Source organism: Sus scrofa, chromosome 1 (genome assembly GCF_054392235.1).
Source record: "Sus scrofa isolate SSC_HxYL_T2T_F1_AM1 chromosome 1, Sscrofa_HxYL_maternal_Yorkshire_Landrace_v2.0, whole genome shotgun sequence".
Taxonomy (NCBI): Eukaryota; Metazoa; Chordata; class Mammalia; order Artiodactyla; family Suidae; genus Sus; species Sus scrofa.
The window spans coordinates 116,227,104-116,239,933 of NC_139383.1; the positions used below are offsets into that span (position 1 = coordinate 116,227,104).

The window sequence follows — 12,830 nt, forward strand, 5'->3', positions numbered from 1 at the left end:
ATTAGAAGTTAATTCCTTCATATAAAACAAGATAATTTCAGTACTATAACTACATCTTAAAATCAGAGTCCATAATTCAGTTGAACTCTAAATCTACTTCCACTATGGTTAACTAATCCTTTCGCTTAGTTACTTATAACCCGGACAACAAATCCTTTAAAGTTTCTCGTATTGTTCTACAACCTCAACTCTAAAGCCTGTCCAGACTTTGCTACAGGAAGGATGGATGAAAGAAAAGACTAATTGGATACCTCTTTCAGCTCCATTACTGGCACTGTGCTTCCTCTTCTTAAAAGACAATGTCTTTTGTCTCCCACTACCCTTAGCAACTGGATCCTCATTGTACACTAGGACCTTATTATTTTCCTAACAAAGGCACCTGTAATAAGATATGGAGGTTTAGAATGGATGCCTTCTCAGAAGGTGCCAAATGGATGATTTAGGGAGTTTATAAAAATAAGTCAGATCTGTGTCCAGTAACCATTCAAAGGTACTAATTTAGCATCTTAGCAGGTGGCAGCCTTTTACATAACAATAACTGAACACTTTGAGGGTATCTATATATCTACTGTGTGCCTGTCACGGTGCTATAGGCGTTATCTGTATTCAGCTAATCCCCATGGCAAGCTTATGAGGTATTACCTTCTCCTTTTACGTTTAACAAAGTTCAAGCTACACTGAATCCCTTGCTGAAGTGCTGCAGGGCTAGTATCCCAGCCAGGAGTGTCTGAACTAGAGTTCTGTCAGCAAAGTACGTTCACGTCTGTATCAGATATGTGCAGGATTGTCACTGGGGCTTTTTCTCCAAATACCTGTATAAAACACTAAGCCCAGCTGCCCCGCAGTGGGTCCTGCTGCAAAAGTGAGCACTGCGTGACGCCAGGGGCTAGGGAGAGGAGCAGTGGACCCAGTGTGACTTCCACCACCAGGGAGGGAACCTCAGGGTAGATGTCTACGGTGATGATGATGGTGACGTTGCCATCGTTACCATTTCTGTGCCTGGCCCTTAACGCACTCTGCCTCCCGTAATCCTCACAACTCTGTGACTATCATTATTCTTATTTTACAGAAAAGAACTAAGGCTCTGAGAAATTCAGCCACTCCTCATGGCCACCCAGCTGACCAATAGGACTCCAGGACCCCTCCCCACGGCCTCCGAGGGCCGTCAAGTAAGCCCCACGGGAGGGTCCCTTTCCGGATCCCTTCTCCGCCCCTTGCCCCACAACCCAGCTTCCTGTGCAGCCGCCGTCGTTCCTGGAAGTTCCCAGGCCCGGGGGCCTGCAGCTAGCTGCCTGCTGTCCCCGCCGTCACCGGGTCCCCAGCCTAGGCGGCGGCCGCGACAACCCCACTTACGCAGATCGCGGAGCAGGACGCCCCCAGATCGCAGGGCCGCAGCCATGTTTGTGCCGACTGAAAGCATTCCCGGGGCAGCCTCGGCCCGGGGCCTGGGTTCCTCCCGCAGCAGCACAGCCAGGCACGGGCTCCGACAACGACCAGTCGCAGAGCGCAGCACCAGCCACCCACGCTGCCTTATCATGCGCCGCCACTCCCTGCGCCCAGGCTGCGCGCCCGCTCATTCGCTGCCGAACCGGGGCGGGGATCGAGGGCGGGGCCAGGAGGAGGCACGCCCCTCACCGGGGCCTGCCCTGCCGTAAGGCAGTCTTCAGGGTAAGAAACGGCTCAGGACTGTACTATCCGCCCTTTCCATCTCTTCCACCAAAAATACTTGCGTTGGCGCCCAGCTTCACTCTGTGTCTCCCTGGTTGCACATAGCCACCTGACCAAGGCAGGAACTGCAACCACAACTCAGCAAAGAACTTTCTTGACATTACCGTTACTATCGCATAGAATGAGAATGCTTTTGCCTCAATTCTCCACTTTCGTTGCCTAGGTACAGAACAACTGTGCTGACTCTTTTGCTTTGTTTTCAGAATGAGAAAAGGAATTCTTTCATATAAGACACTCACGAATAATTATCCAATTTTTCTGCAGCAGATTTTGACAGCTGTGACCAGAAAGCCAACATTATACAGCTAACGTGATCGTGTTAAGAAAAGTGAAGGCCAGCCCAGCAAATCAACTTCTTGGAAGGCTAGTGTGGTGAAGTTTATCAGTATGATGTCTGCGCACCTTGACAAGGTAGTCACCTGACCCCAAACCGCCCACGGGACAGCCCCCACCCCCTTCATTTTTAGCCTTTCCTACATCCCTACACCTGCACCCCTACATCCCGCCCACCTGACCCATAAATTCAGTGCGTCTCAGAGTACAAGACCAACCTTTGGAACAGAAAGGTGTCAGGCATCATTCTTTCATTCACTGAACAAGCATTGAGCATCTATCATGTGCACTTGGAAAACAGCAATGAATAGAACAGAGGAGGGGCTTACATGGGGATTAGGGGAGAGTCAGAAAATAATCACAATATGTACTATTTAGGGTGATGATGAGCGTTAGAAAGAAAGAAGCGATGTAACAGAGATGAGAGAGAGGAGGCTAATGCAATTTGAAATAAAGAGGTCAGAGAAGTCCTCACTGCCATTTGTGAAAGACCTGAGGAAGTAGGGGGCATGCCATGTGGAACATTCCAGGAAGATGGAGTCTAGATTGGGTTGGAAAAGTTTTCTGTATTCTCTTGATTAAATTAGTTTATTTATTATTAAAGTTAGTCCTCCTTGGTTATAAGCTCAGTGTAAATATGTCAAATTAAATGAATTACCTTTCATATTATCTACATGATCTTCAAATCAACTCAGAATGAAAATTATATTAGTTTAATTTGCCCTTTAAGGAGGTGATCTTCAGGAGTTCTCTGGTAGCCTAGAGCTGTGGCATGGGTTCGAGTCCTGGTTCAGGGAATTTCCTCATGCCATGGGCATGGCCAAAAAATAAATAAAAAAGAGAGGTGATCTTCATAGATAATATATTCCTCTACCTAAAGCCTAAACCCATTGCTTTTTTTTTCTTTTTAGGGCCACACCTGTGGCATATGGAAGTTCCCAGGCTAGGGGTTGAATCAGAGCTGCAGCTGCTGGCCCATGCCATAGCCACAACAATGCCAGATCCAAGCTGCATCTGTGACCTACACAGTAGTTTGTGGCAACGTAATCCTTAACCCATTGAGTGAGGCCAGGGATCGAACCTGAACCCGCAACCTCATGGGTACTAGTTGGATTTTTACCCACTGAGCCACAATGAGAACTCCTGAAACCCACTGCTTTTAAATAAACTACACAAACAGACTCTACATTTTGAAATGTTCTGCTGGAAAAAGTGGACAAGGCAAGAGAACTAGAAAAGGCCAAGAGTTTGTAATGGTTGAGCTATGTGGGCTCTCCTCAGCTACCTCTGGGAGCCTCTGGAAATGTTATCTCTCCATCCCGGGTGCTATGCCCCTCCTGCTAAGTGGAGATAACAGGAGTCTTCTGGCCCCTCCCAGGGAAATGCTGATGATTAGTGACAAGGCAGAAAGGTGCAAAGCCCACATAATCAGCACTGAAACAGGTTAAATTTGTAGCTGGCCAGAAAGAAAGAAGGGAACTAGCAAAACATGCTTTATTAAGTATATCAATATAATAAAATTAAAAAATGAATTAGCACCATGCCATACATTTTCCTCACACCTGTATTTTTATTTTTATTGACTTTTTAAAAACTCATTCAAAACTACACTCTTGATGTACATATGAAGACTCAGGTTACAAATGTAAACAGAACTTTATGCTTTTTCCCCAAAGAGAGTTTCATGACATTTGTTATTTCTAATCTAAGACTTATTTCTTACAAACATCATATATAACAGCTTTTCAATGAGTACATTTTATGTTCTTTTGAAGTGGAAGCAGCTATAATGTGATTTATAGGAGCCCTTTTCAAAACCCTTTGGAGATGCCTAGCCTGGAAACTTCCATATGTCACATGTGTGTCCCTAAAAAGCAAAAAAAAAGAAAAAAGAAGAACTGATCAGAAAACATAGTCCTTAAACCAGAAATTGTGAGTTCTAAATATGGGTTTAATAAGAAATCCAGAAAGCCCTTCAAGGCTAAAGAAATTTATAAAAATTTAAATTATGAAATTTAATTTAAATTTAACATTTTAATTTATTTATATATATATACATATATGATGGTGTATATATATATATATATACACATACACATAAGTGTGTATATAAATGTGTTTTTTTCTGGCTTAAATATTTGTATCAAAACTATCACCACTTCCCTTAATCTGAAGGCACAGTCTCTAGGCCAGTTCAGATAAGTGGTACCCGCACCACACAGGCGAGGGTTTGTCTGACCCCGGGTGGCTTAATTAGTGAAGAAAGCACTCTTGTCACACACAGCACTCGGAGTTCGGCCTTTGGTTCTCAAGAAAATGAATTTGTTGGTTTCAGCTCAATGCTTCAGGAAAGAGGGAGAGGGAAAGATCCTCTAATTCATTATTTGCCATGATTGGCACCTCTGAGCTACGCAAACTAAATTTAAATTCCTCAATTCTGTCTCCTTAATCAGAAAAACAACAGGGCAAGGGGGATGGGAGTGTTCAGTGAAAGAGCAGCAGTGGCTGCCTGTGGCAGACAACAGTGAGCTCTGATTACTCAGGGAAATCTGATCAATGTTCACTGTAATTGTTTTACAGCCAAGAGGGCACCAAATCCAGACAATGCAATGTGCATGTTGACTGCCCCTCTTAACCACGCAGAACCTCAAGTCCAGCTTCAATCATGCACTTATTCATCTGAACATATTTGCTGAGTCTAGCATGAGTAAAGCATTGTATCAGGCAATGTGAAGGATAAAAAAGTAAAACGCAAGGCATGCTCTCCAGTACTTCATTCATTTATGAAACAACTATGCCTGGAGATAATTGTTGAAAAGAAATAGGGCTTTGCAGAGTTCCCATCGTGGCTCAGCAGGTTAAGAACTGGACATAGTATCTGCGAGGATGCGGGTTTGATCCCTGGCCTCGCTCAGTGGGTTAAGGATCCAACGTTGCCATACTCTGTGGCATAAGTCACAGGTGCAGCTCGGATCTGGCGCTGCTGTGGCTGTGGTGTAGGCCAGCAGCTGCAGCTCCAATTTGACCCCCAGCCTGGGAACTTGCATGTGCTGTGTATTCGGCCCTAGAAAAGAAAAGTGAAGGAGAGAAGGGGAAGGGGGGAATGGGAGGAAGGAAGAAAGGAAGAAAGAAATAGGGGTTTGGGAAGGGCTGTCCTTTTTATTGCAATTATATTGATACATGGTTGACATCACAACAATGTTATACATGGACTTATGATTGTAAAAACTGGGCAGTGGTGGATATATTAATGTGTTTGATTTCAAAAAGTGTCCAGAGAAAATGTTAATCCTTTTTATACGTACTTAAAAGATCCACAAAATTAAAATAATAATGATATAAGACCAAAGAAAAATGTGTATGAAGAGCCTACCTATGGTGAGCACGTGGTGGGTGCTGGGCATTACAGCAGTGAATTGGAGACTATCTAAGCTTTCATGGAACTTACATTCTAGAAGGCAAGGCAGACAATAAACAAAAGAGAGATCACATACATAACATGTCAGGTATGACTCGGAGCCATGCAGAAAAATAAAAGAGGCAAAGGAACGGAGAGAAGCAGGAACTGTGAGTGTCTGTGGTGAGTGGGACACGGCCTCTCTGCCAAGGTGGCGGGTGAGCAGGTGGTGGGCTGTGAGAGAGGCTCTCTGTGGAAGAGCTTTGCATGCAGAGGGAGAAGCAAGTGCTGCCACACCTTGGAGGCTTGTTATTCATTTCCCAGGGCTGCTGTGTTGAAAGACCACAGAGCAGGTGGCTTAAAAGAACAGAAATGTAGGAGTTCCAGTCATGGCTCAGTGGTTAACGAATCCAACTGGGAACCATGAGGTTTTGGGTTCGATCCCTGCCCTTGCTCAGTGGGTTAAGGATCCGGCGTTGCCATGAGCTGTGGTATAGGTCGCAGACGCGGCTCGGATCCCATGTTGCTGTGGCTCTGGCTTAGGCCGGTGGCTACAACTCCAATTAGACCCCTAGCCTGAGAACCTCCATATGCTGCGGGATCGGCCCTAGAAAAGGCAAAAAGACCAAAAAAAAAAAAAAAAAGAACAGAAATGTATTGTCCTCCAGTTCGGAAGCTAGAGAGCCAAGTCAAGGTGAAAACAGGGTGGTGCTCCCTCTGAAATCTGTGGGGGAGAATCCTTCCCCATCTCTTCCTAGCTTTGGCCTTCCTTGCCTGGCAGCTGCATCTCTCTAATCGCTGCCTCTGTGATCACATGACCGTCTACTTGGCCCCCCTTTCATATAACAGTATCTTCCCTTCGAGAAGGACCCCAGTTACATTGGATGATGAAGTCCCCCCTCTTGACCTCATCTAAACATGGTTACATGTGCAAAGAATCTATTGTTCACTAAGGTCCCATTTTCAAGTCCCAGCAGTAAGGATGTCAATATAGAGTTTTGGGGGGTGGAGGGAACAGTTCACCCTAGAACAGGCCTGGATGAGCAGTGAAAATAAAAAACTGTTTTTCTTGATCAGAGTGTGCAGGGTGGAGTGGGAAGGAGTTTCGGCAGATTGATGTAAGACTTTGTAGGCGATGAAAGACTTCATCTTATCAAGCGATCAGCCTCTAAAGGAGTGATCCATACTTAGGGTTCAAAAGGTTCACTTTGCCTGAGGTGGAGAGAAAAGTGGAGCTCTTGCGCCAGTATTAGAACACATATCACATGACTAAATGTGTTCACTTTCTCCTAAGGGTTCTAATTTTTTTCTATGTGAGGTCATACTGGGAAAGTGTTTTTTCCCAGAGGGGTCCTGCCCCCAGGGTGGTGGGAGGGTCTCTGCAGAGCCTTTCCGGTCTGCTTGTGCCAGGATTCCAGGGTCCTGATTGTCTTACATGGGGTTTGTATTCCTTTCTCAGCTTAGTAGTCCTGCTCCTTGCAGGTACAAACAAACCAAGGCAGTTGCCTTTTTCCAGCAAGTTCTCATTCCCTGTCCAGATGGCAGACTTCCTTGTCTTTCTCTGGGCCCCATGGCTGGAGATTTCTCACAAAGGCCAGCCCCCCAAGGCCCCACTTCCTGCAGGGAGGGGATCTAGCCCTTGGTTCACCTTCCTTTCTGGGCATGGGGTGGGCATTCTAGAAGCTGGGTACAGGATGTGTTCATTAGATGAAAATGTGTGGTCTTGTACACTTATAACATATGGCCCTTTTTGAGTGGTATACCTTTTTTTTTTTTTTTTTTGCTTTTTAGGGCCACATCCGAGGTGTATGGACGTTCCCAGGCTAGGGGTTGAGTTGGAGCTGCAGCCGCCGGCCTACACCACAGCCACAGCAACGTGGGATCTGAGCTACATCTGTGACCTACACCACATCTCTTGGCAACACTGGTTCCTTAACTCACTGAGTGAGGCCGGCGATACTAGTTGGGTTTGTAACCCACTGAGACACAGTGGGAACTCTTGAATGGTATACTTTAATCAAACTTTTAAGAAGACCCCCAAGTGCCTTTATCTGGGTTCAAGTCTCCAACTCCCATCCTTAACCTCACAGCTCTGGGTTTAAGACCCTCTCTCCTCCTTCCTCCCCAGTTCTGGTGCCCAGAGGTGTTCCTTTCATGCTGAGCTAAGGGATGGGTGTGTGTAGGGAATTATTCTATTTATCCAGTAAAGTTACCTGTTTATAGTCAGGGAGGAAGAGGTAAGCAGGAGTTTCCCTGATAAAGTGAAGGATGATTTCAGGCCGAGAAGACACAGAAATGCTTTTTCATCAAGGTGGTATTTTACAAGCAAAGGAGGCTTGTTAGGTAGTGAAGATAGGGGAACACACTGGAAGCAGAAGAACACACAATAACCAAGGCCAGGTGTTCTCTGGGAAACATTCATACCTGAGGGTGGGAGAGAAGGCTGAGGACTTGGACCTTTGTTGGCCAGCAAACAGGATCACTGATGGTCATGACAGTCACAGAGGCGAGTAGCCTTTGGGGGGCTGTGATCTGAGGAGAATAATTGAGCAAGCAGGGGCCAGGCTAGAGTTTGTAAGAGGAGCTGATAGGAGACAGTGGCTGCAGTTCATGGGAGAGGTGTTGAGGGATATGGCCAAGGAAACTGAAGAAGAAAGAGCGGACAGTAAAAGGCAGGTAACCTTGATCTAACCCTGCTCTAACACTGGAGATCAGAGTTTGATAACTAAAGATTTTCAGCAGCAGTAAGGCCAAAAAAAGAAACATTAGTGAGCATGGCAGCCAGCCGGTTTGAGACAAAGATGAGTGTTCCTTTTCACTGATGCTGTTTTCAGAGTCTTGTTTGTTTTTGCCTGAGTATGCTTTACGTTGCAGGAAGGACAAACAAATACAGCTATCCAGCAGGAAGTTATAGTGGTCATCTACATAGAAATTTAAAACTGACTTTTCTCTTTCTTTCCTTTTTTTTTTTTTTTCTTCTTTTTAGGGCCGCACTTGCAGCATATGGAGGTTGCCAGGCTACGAGTCAAATCAGAACCACAGCTGCCAGCCTGACCACAGCCCCAATGCAGGATCCCAGCCACAACTGCAACCTACACCACAGTTCACAGCAGCGCTGGATCCTTAATCCACTGAGCAAGGCCAGGGATCAAACCCGTGTCCTCATGGATACTAGTCAGGTTCGTTACCACTGAGCCATGACAGGAACTCCCAGGAAAACTGAATCTTAAGACGGCCATCCAGGAGTTTGCATTGTTTCCCATCTCTTAGCTCAGCATGAAAGGAACACCTCTGGGCACCAGAACTGGGGAGGAAGGAGGAGAGAGGGTCTTAAACCCAGAGCTGTGAGGTTAAGGATGGGAGTTGGAGACTTGAACCCAGATAAAGGCACTTGGGGGTCTTCTTAAAAGTTTGATTAAAGTATACCATTCAAGAGTTCCCACTTTGTCTCAGTGGGTTAAAAACCCAACTAGGGAACTCCTGGACGGCCATCTTAAGATTCAGTTTTCCTGGGTTAAGGTGTTGCCATAAGTTGTGGGGCAGGTTATAGAGGCAGCTCAGATCTGGCATTGCTGTTGTCGTGGCAGAGGCCCACAGCTATAGCTCTGATTTGACCCTAAGCCTGCGAACTTCCATATGCCACAGGTGGGGCCCTAAAAAGACAGGCAATAAAAAAAAAAAAGATGGCCATCCAGGGACAGGAACCACCGAGGTTTACACGATAGCAAGTTCCCTTGTGGTTCAGCAAATTAAGAATACAGTGTTTTCACTGTAGGCTCAGGTGGCTGTTCTGGCCTGGGTTTGTTCCCTGGCCTAGGAACTTCCAAGTGCTACAGGTGCAGCCAAAACCAAAACAAAACCGATTTATGTGAGAGAATACCTTGTAGGTTCCTGATTGGCAATAGCAGGTACCTCTGGGGGTGGGATGAAAGAGATGCTAGAATGAGACAGATTCCGCAGGGAACTAGAGTTACTGAAGTTGTAGACACATAGCCCTCTTCACCCCTTTCCCTCCACAGGAGATGGGAAAAGTCTGGAGTCTTTCCCAAGAGGAAAGACTTAAGGAGACTGACATCAGGGACTCCCATACTCAACAGCTCAGGAGGCTCACCTTACAGTAGGGCTCACATTTCCTGCCCACACACTTCAAGCATTTTATCTCCTACTTGGAATTCTTGGCAGCAATCAAATATCACCTGACATCTGAGGAAAACTTCTAAGAGAAAAGACGGACCCAAACAAACAGAAGAAAACACGGAAGAAACTGGGATGATACAGGAAGAAGAAAACTTGGATAGAAGACTAAAAAAGATGGAACGTTCTGAGTTCAGAGTAATATTTTTTTCCCTTAAATTTACTATGCTAACAGGGATGGCGAAAGTTGAGGAAAACTATTCAGAAAATAGCAAGCCCCCCCCCCCAAAAAAGATAAAATTTAAAAGGAGGTCTAGGAGTTCTCTTGTGACACAGTGGGTTAAGGATCTGGTGTTGTCATTGCAACAGCTTGAGTCACTGCTATGGTGCAGGTTTGATCTCTGGCTTGGGAATTACAACATGCCATTGGGCACTGTCAAAAAATAAATAAGTAAATAAATAAAAGGAGGTCTACTATCTGATTACTAGCAGTTGTAAAAAGAAAGGGACAAACAAAAAAGGAAATACTTTCAATAAAACAATTTAAGGGAGTTCCCATGATGGCTCAGTGGTAACAAACCCAACTTGTATCCAGGAAGATGCAGGTTTGATCCCTGGCCTCCCTCATTGGGTTAAGGATCCGGCGTTGCCATGAGCTGTGGTGTAGGTTGCAGTCGTGGCTTGGATCCCAGGTTGCTGTGGCTGTGGTGTAGGCCAGCGGCTATAGCTCCAATTCAGCCCCTTGTCTAGGAACCTCCATATGCCACTGGTGCGGCCCTAAAAAGAAAAAGAAAACAACAACAACAACAACAACAACAACAAAAAACCAAGCAATTCAAGAACCTTTTTCACAAGTGAAGGTCATGATTTTCTGAGTTTAAAGAGCCTATCAATTGCCCAACGCACTGGATGAACGTCTCCAAAAATATCATCATGTTACTTCAGAACACAGGTACAACTTCTAGAATAGACAGGTCTTATGTAAAGGACCAGGTATGAGAATGCTTGGGAATTCTCAACAGCAAGCTAAAAAGAATAACACTGGAAACTAGGATTTCAAAATTCTGAGGGAAAAAAATGCTTTCTAACCCATTATTTTATATGGAGACTTTATATGTTGAAGGGTGATGACAGATGAAGAACATTTTTTGGATAGGCAAGTTCTCAATGAACTACCTTCTGGTCCTTGCACCCTTTCTCAGGAAACTACTGATGGGGTAAGATCCCAGGATGACAACCCATTTCAAGATGAGTATGGCTGGTTCAGACTAAAGTACACAGGGCCTGAGAGCAGCTTCTAAGGTAAGATATAACCAAGGACCACCCGAGGTGTCTCGAGTATCACTGGGGATTGAATTAATGATTAAGAAAAAAACAAGATGGAATTCCCGTCGTGGCGCAGTGGTTAAGGAATCCAGCTAGGAACCATGAGGTTGCGGGTTCGGTCCCTGCCCTTGCTCAGTGGGTTAATGAGCTGTGGTGTAGGTTGCAGATGTGGCTCGGATCCCTCGTTGCTGTGGCTCTGGCGTAGGCCGGTGGCTACAGCTCCAATTTGACCCCTAGCCTGGGAACCTCCATATGCCTCGGGAGCAGCCCAAGAAATAGAAAAAAGACAAAAAACAAAACAAAACAAAAAAAAAAACCAAGATGACTATTAATTATGGGAAAAATGAAAAGTTGGTGAGAAAAAGGAAAAGCCATGGGACCTAATCAAACTGAAAAGCTTTTGCACAGCAAAGGAAACCAAAAAGAAAACAAAAAGACAACTTTCAGAATGGGAGAAAATAGTTTCAAATGATGCAACCGACAAGGGCTTAATCTCTAGAATATATAAGCAACTTATACAACCCAACAGCAAAAAAGCCAATCAATCAATGGAAAAATGGGCAAAAGACCTGAATAGACATTTCTCCAAGGAAGATATACAGATGGCCAACAAACACATGAAAAAATGCTCAACATCGCTGATTATAAGAGAAATGCAAATCAAAACTACCATGAGATACCACCTCACACCAGTCAGAATGGCCATCATTAATAAATCCACAAATAACAAGTGCTGGAAGGGCTGTGGAGAAAAGGGAACCCTCCTGCACTGCTGGTGGGAATGTAAACTGGTACAGCCACTATGGAGAACAGTTTGGAGATACCTTAGAAATCTATACATAGAACTTCCATATGACCCCGCAATCCCACTCTTGGGCATCTATCCGGACAAAGCTCTACTTAAAAGAGGCACGTGCACCCGCATGTTCATTGCAGCACTATTCACAATAGCCAGGACATGGAAACAACCCAAATGTCCATCGACAGATGATTGGATTCGGACGATGTGGTATATATACACAATGGAATACTACTCAGCCATCAAAAAGAATGACATAATGCCATTTGCAGCAACATGGATGGAACTAGAGAATCTCATCCTGAGTGAAATGAGCCAGAAAGACAAAGACAAATACCATATGATATCACTTATAAGTGGAATCTAATATCCAGCACAAATGAACATCTCCTCAGAAAAGAAAATCATGGACTTGGAGAAGAGACTTGTGGCTGCCTGATGGGAGAGGGAGGGAGTGGGAGGGATCGGGAGCTTGGGCTTATCAGACACAACTTAGAATAGATTTACAAGGAGATCCTGCTGAGTAGCATTGAGAACTTTGTCTAGATACTCATGTTGCAACAGAAGAAAGGGTCGGGGAAAAAATATAATTGTAATGTATACATGTAAGGATAACTTGATCCCCTTGCTGTACAGTGGGAAAATAAAATTAAAAAAAAAAAAAAAAGGAAAAGCCATTGTAATATACAACATGGTGAGCCAAAATCATGTTTTAACTAAGCTGGAAAGATGGGGAGATGAGAAAGGTACACATGAATGGTGGGGCAGGGAAAGGAAGAAGCAAAATCTTCCAGAGAAGAGCAGTAGAGAATGTCTAAAACAGAAGGATCAATAAAGTGATATAAGCATGGTTTTTTTAGTGACATAGAGTTACACTGAACACCAACATTTCTGTGAGCCAGAGCGCTAAACTGTATTAAATACAAACAATTTTGATACTAGAAACCAGCATCCTTAAACTTCAGAGTATATCCATGTCTTTTCAGAGATACTGTTCTTCAAGTAATCATTACATTAGTGACAATCCATGAGGTAAAAGGAAACTTTTCAGCAGAAGAAACTGAATCATTTAATTGACCAGCAATTACCAAATACTATGAATGACCGGATCAG

General features: G+C 44.5%; 1 protein-coding gene and 1 long non-coding RNA gene across 8 annotated transcripts in view; one reads left to right on the forward strand and one right to left on the reverse strand.

Annotated features, from left to right (window-relative positions):
* Window positions 1-1,693, reverse strand: part of FECH (ferrochelatase) — a 36,552-nt gene extending 34,859 nt beyond the window's left edge. For 4 of the 6 annotated variants that reach the window (XM_084977704.1, XM_084977643.1, XM_084977595.1 and 1 more), the window contains exon 1: window positions 1,354-1,506. Coding sequence is in view for 2 of the 6 variants with exons in the window: in XM_021065988.2 (XP_020921647.1) it covers window positions 1,354-1,577 (224 nt within the window). In the remaining 4 variants the exon portion in view is untranslated. 6 annotated transcript variants of the gene reach the window in all.
* On the forward strand, window positions 1,634-12,404 carry LOC110260892 (uncharacterized). 2 transcript variants are annotated; one of them, XR_014809923.1, is made up of 3 exons: window positions 1,634-1,891; window positions 1,993-2,139; window positions 10,795-12,404. It is a non-coding gene; the product is annotated as an uncharacterized LOC110260892 (long non-coding RNA). The 2 variants fall into 2 exon arrangements; XR_014809925.1 differs by lacking the exon at window positions 10,795-12,404 and having other exon boundaries at window positions 1,996-3,599.
* The last annotated feature ends 426 nt before the right edge of the window (window positions 12,405-12,830 follow it).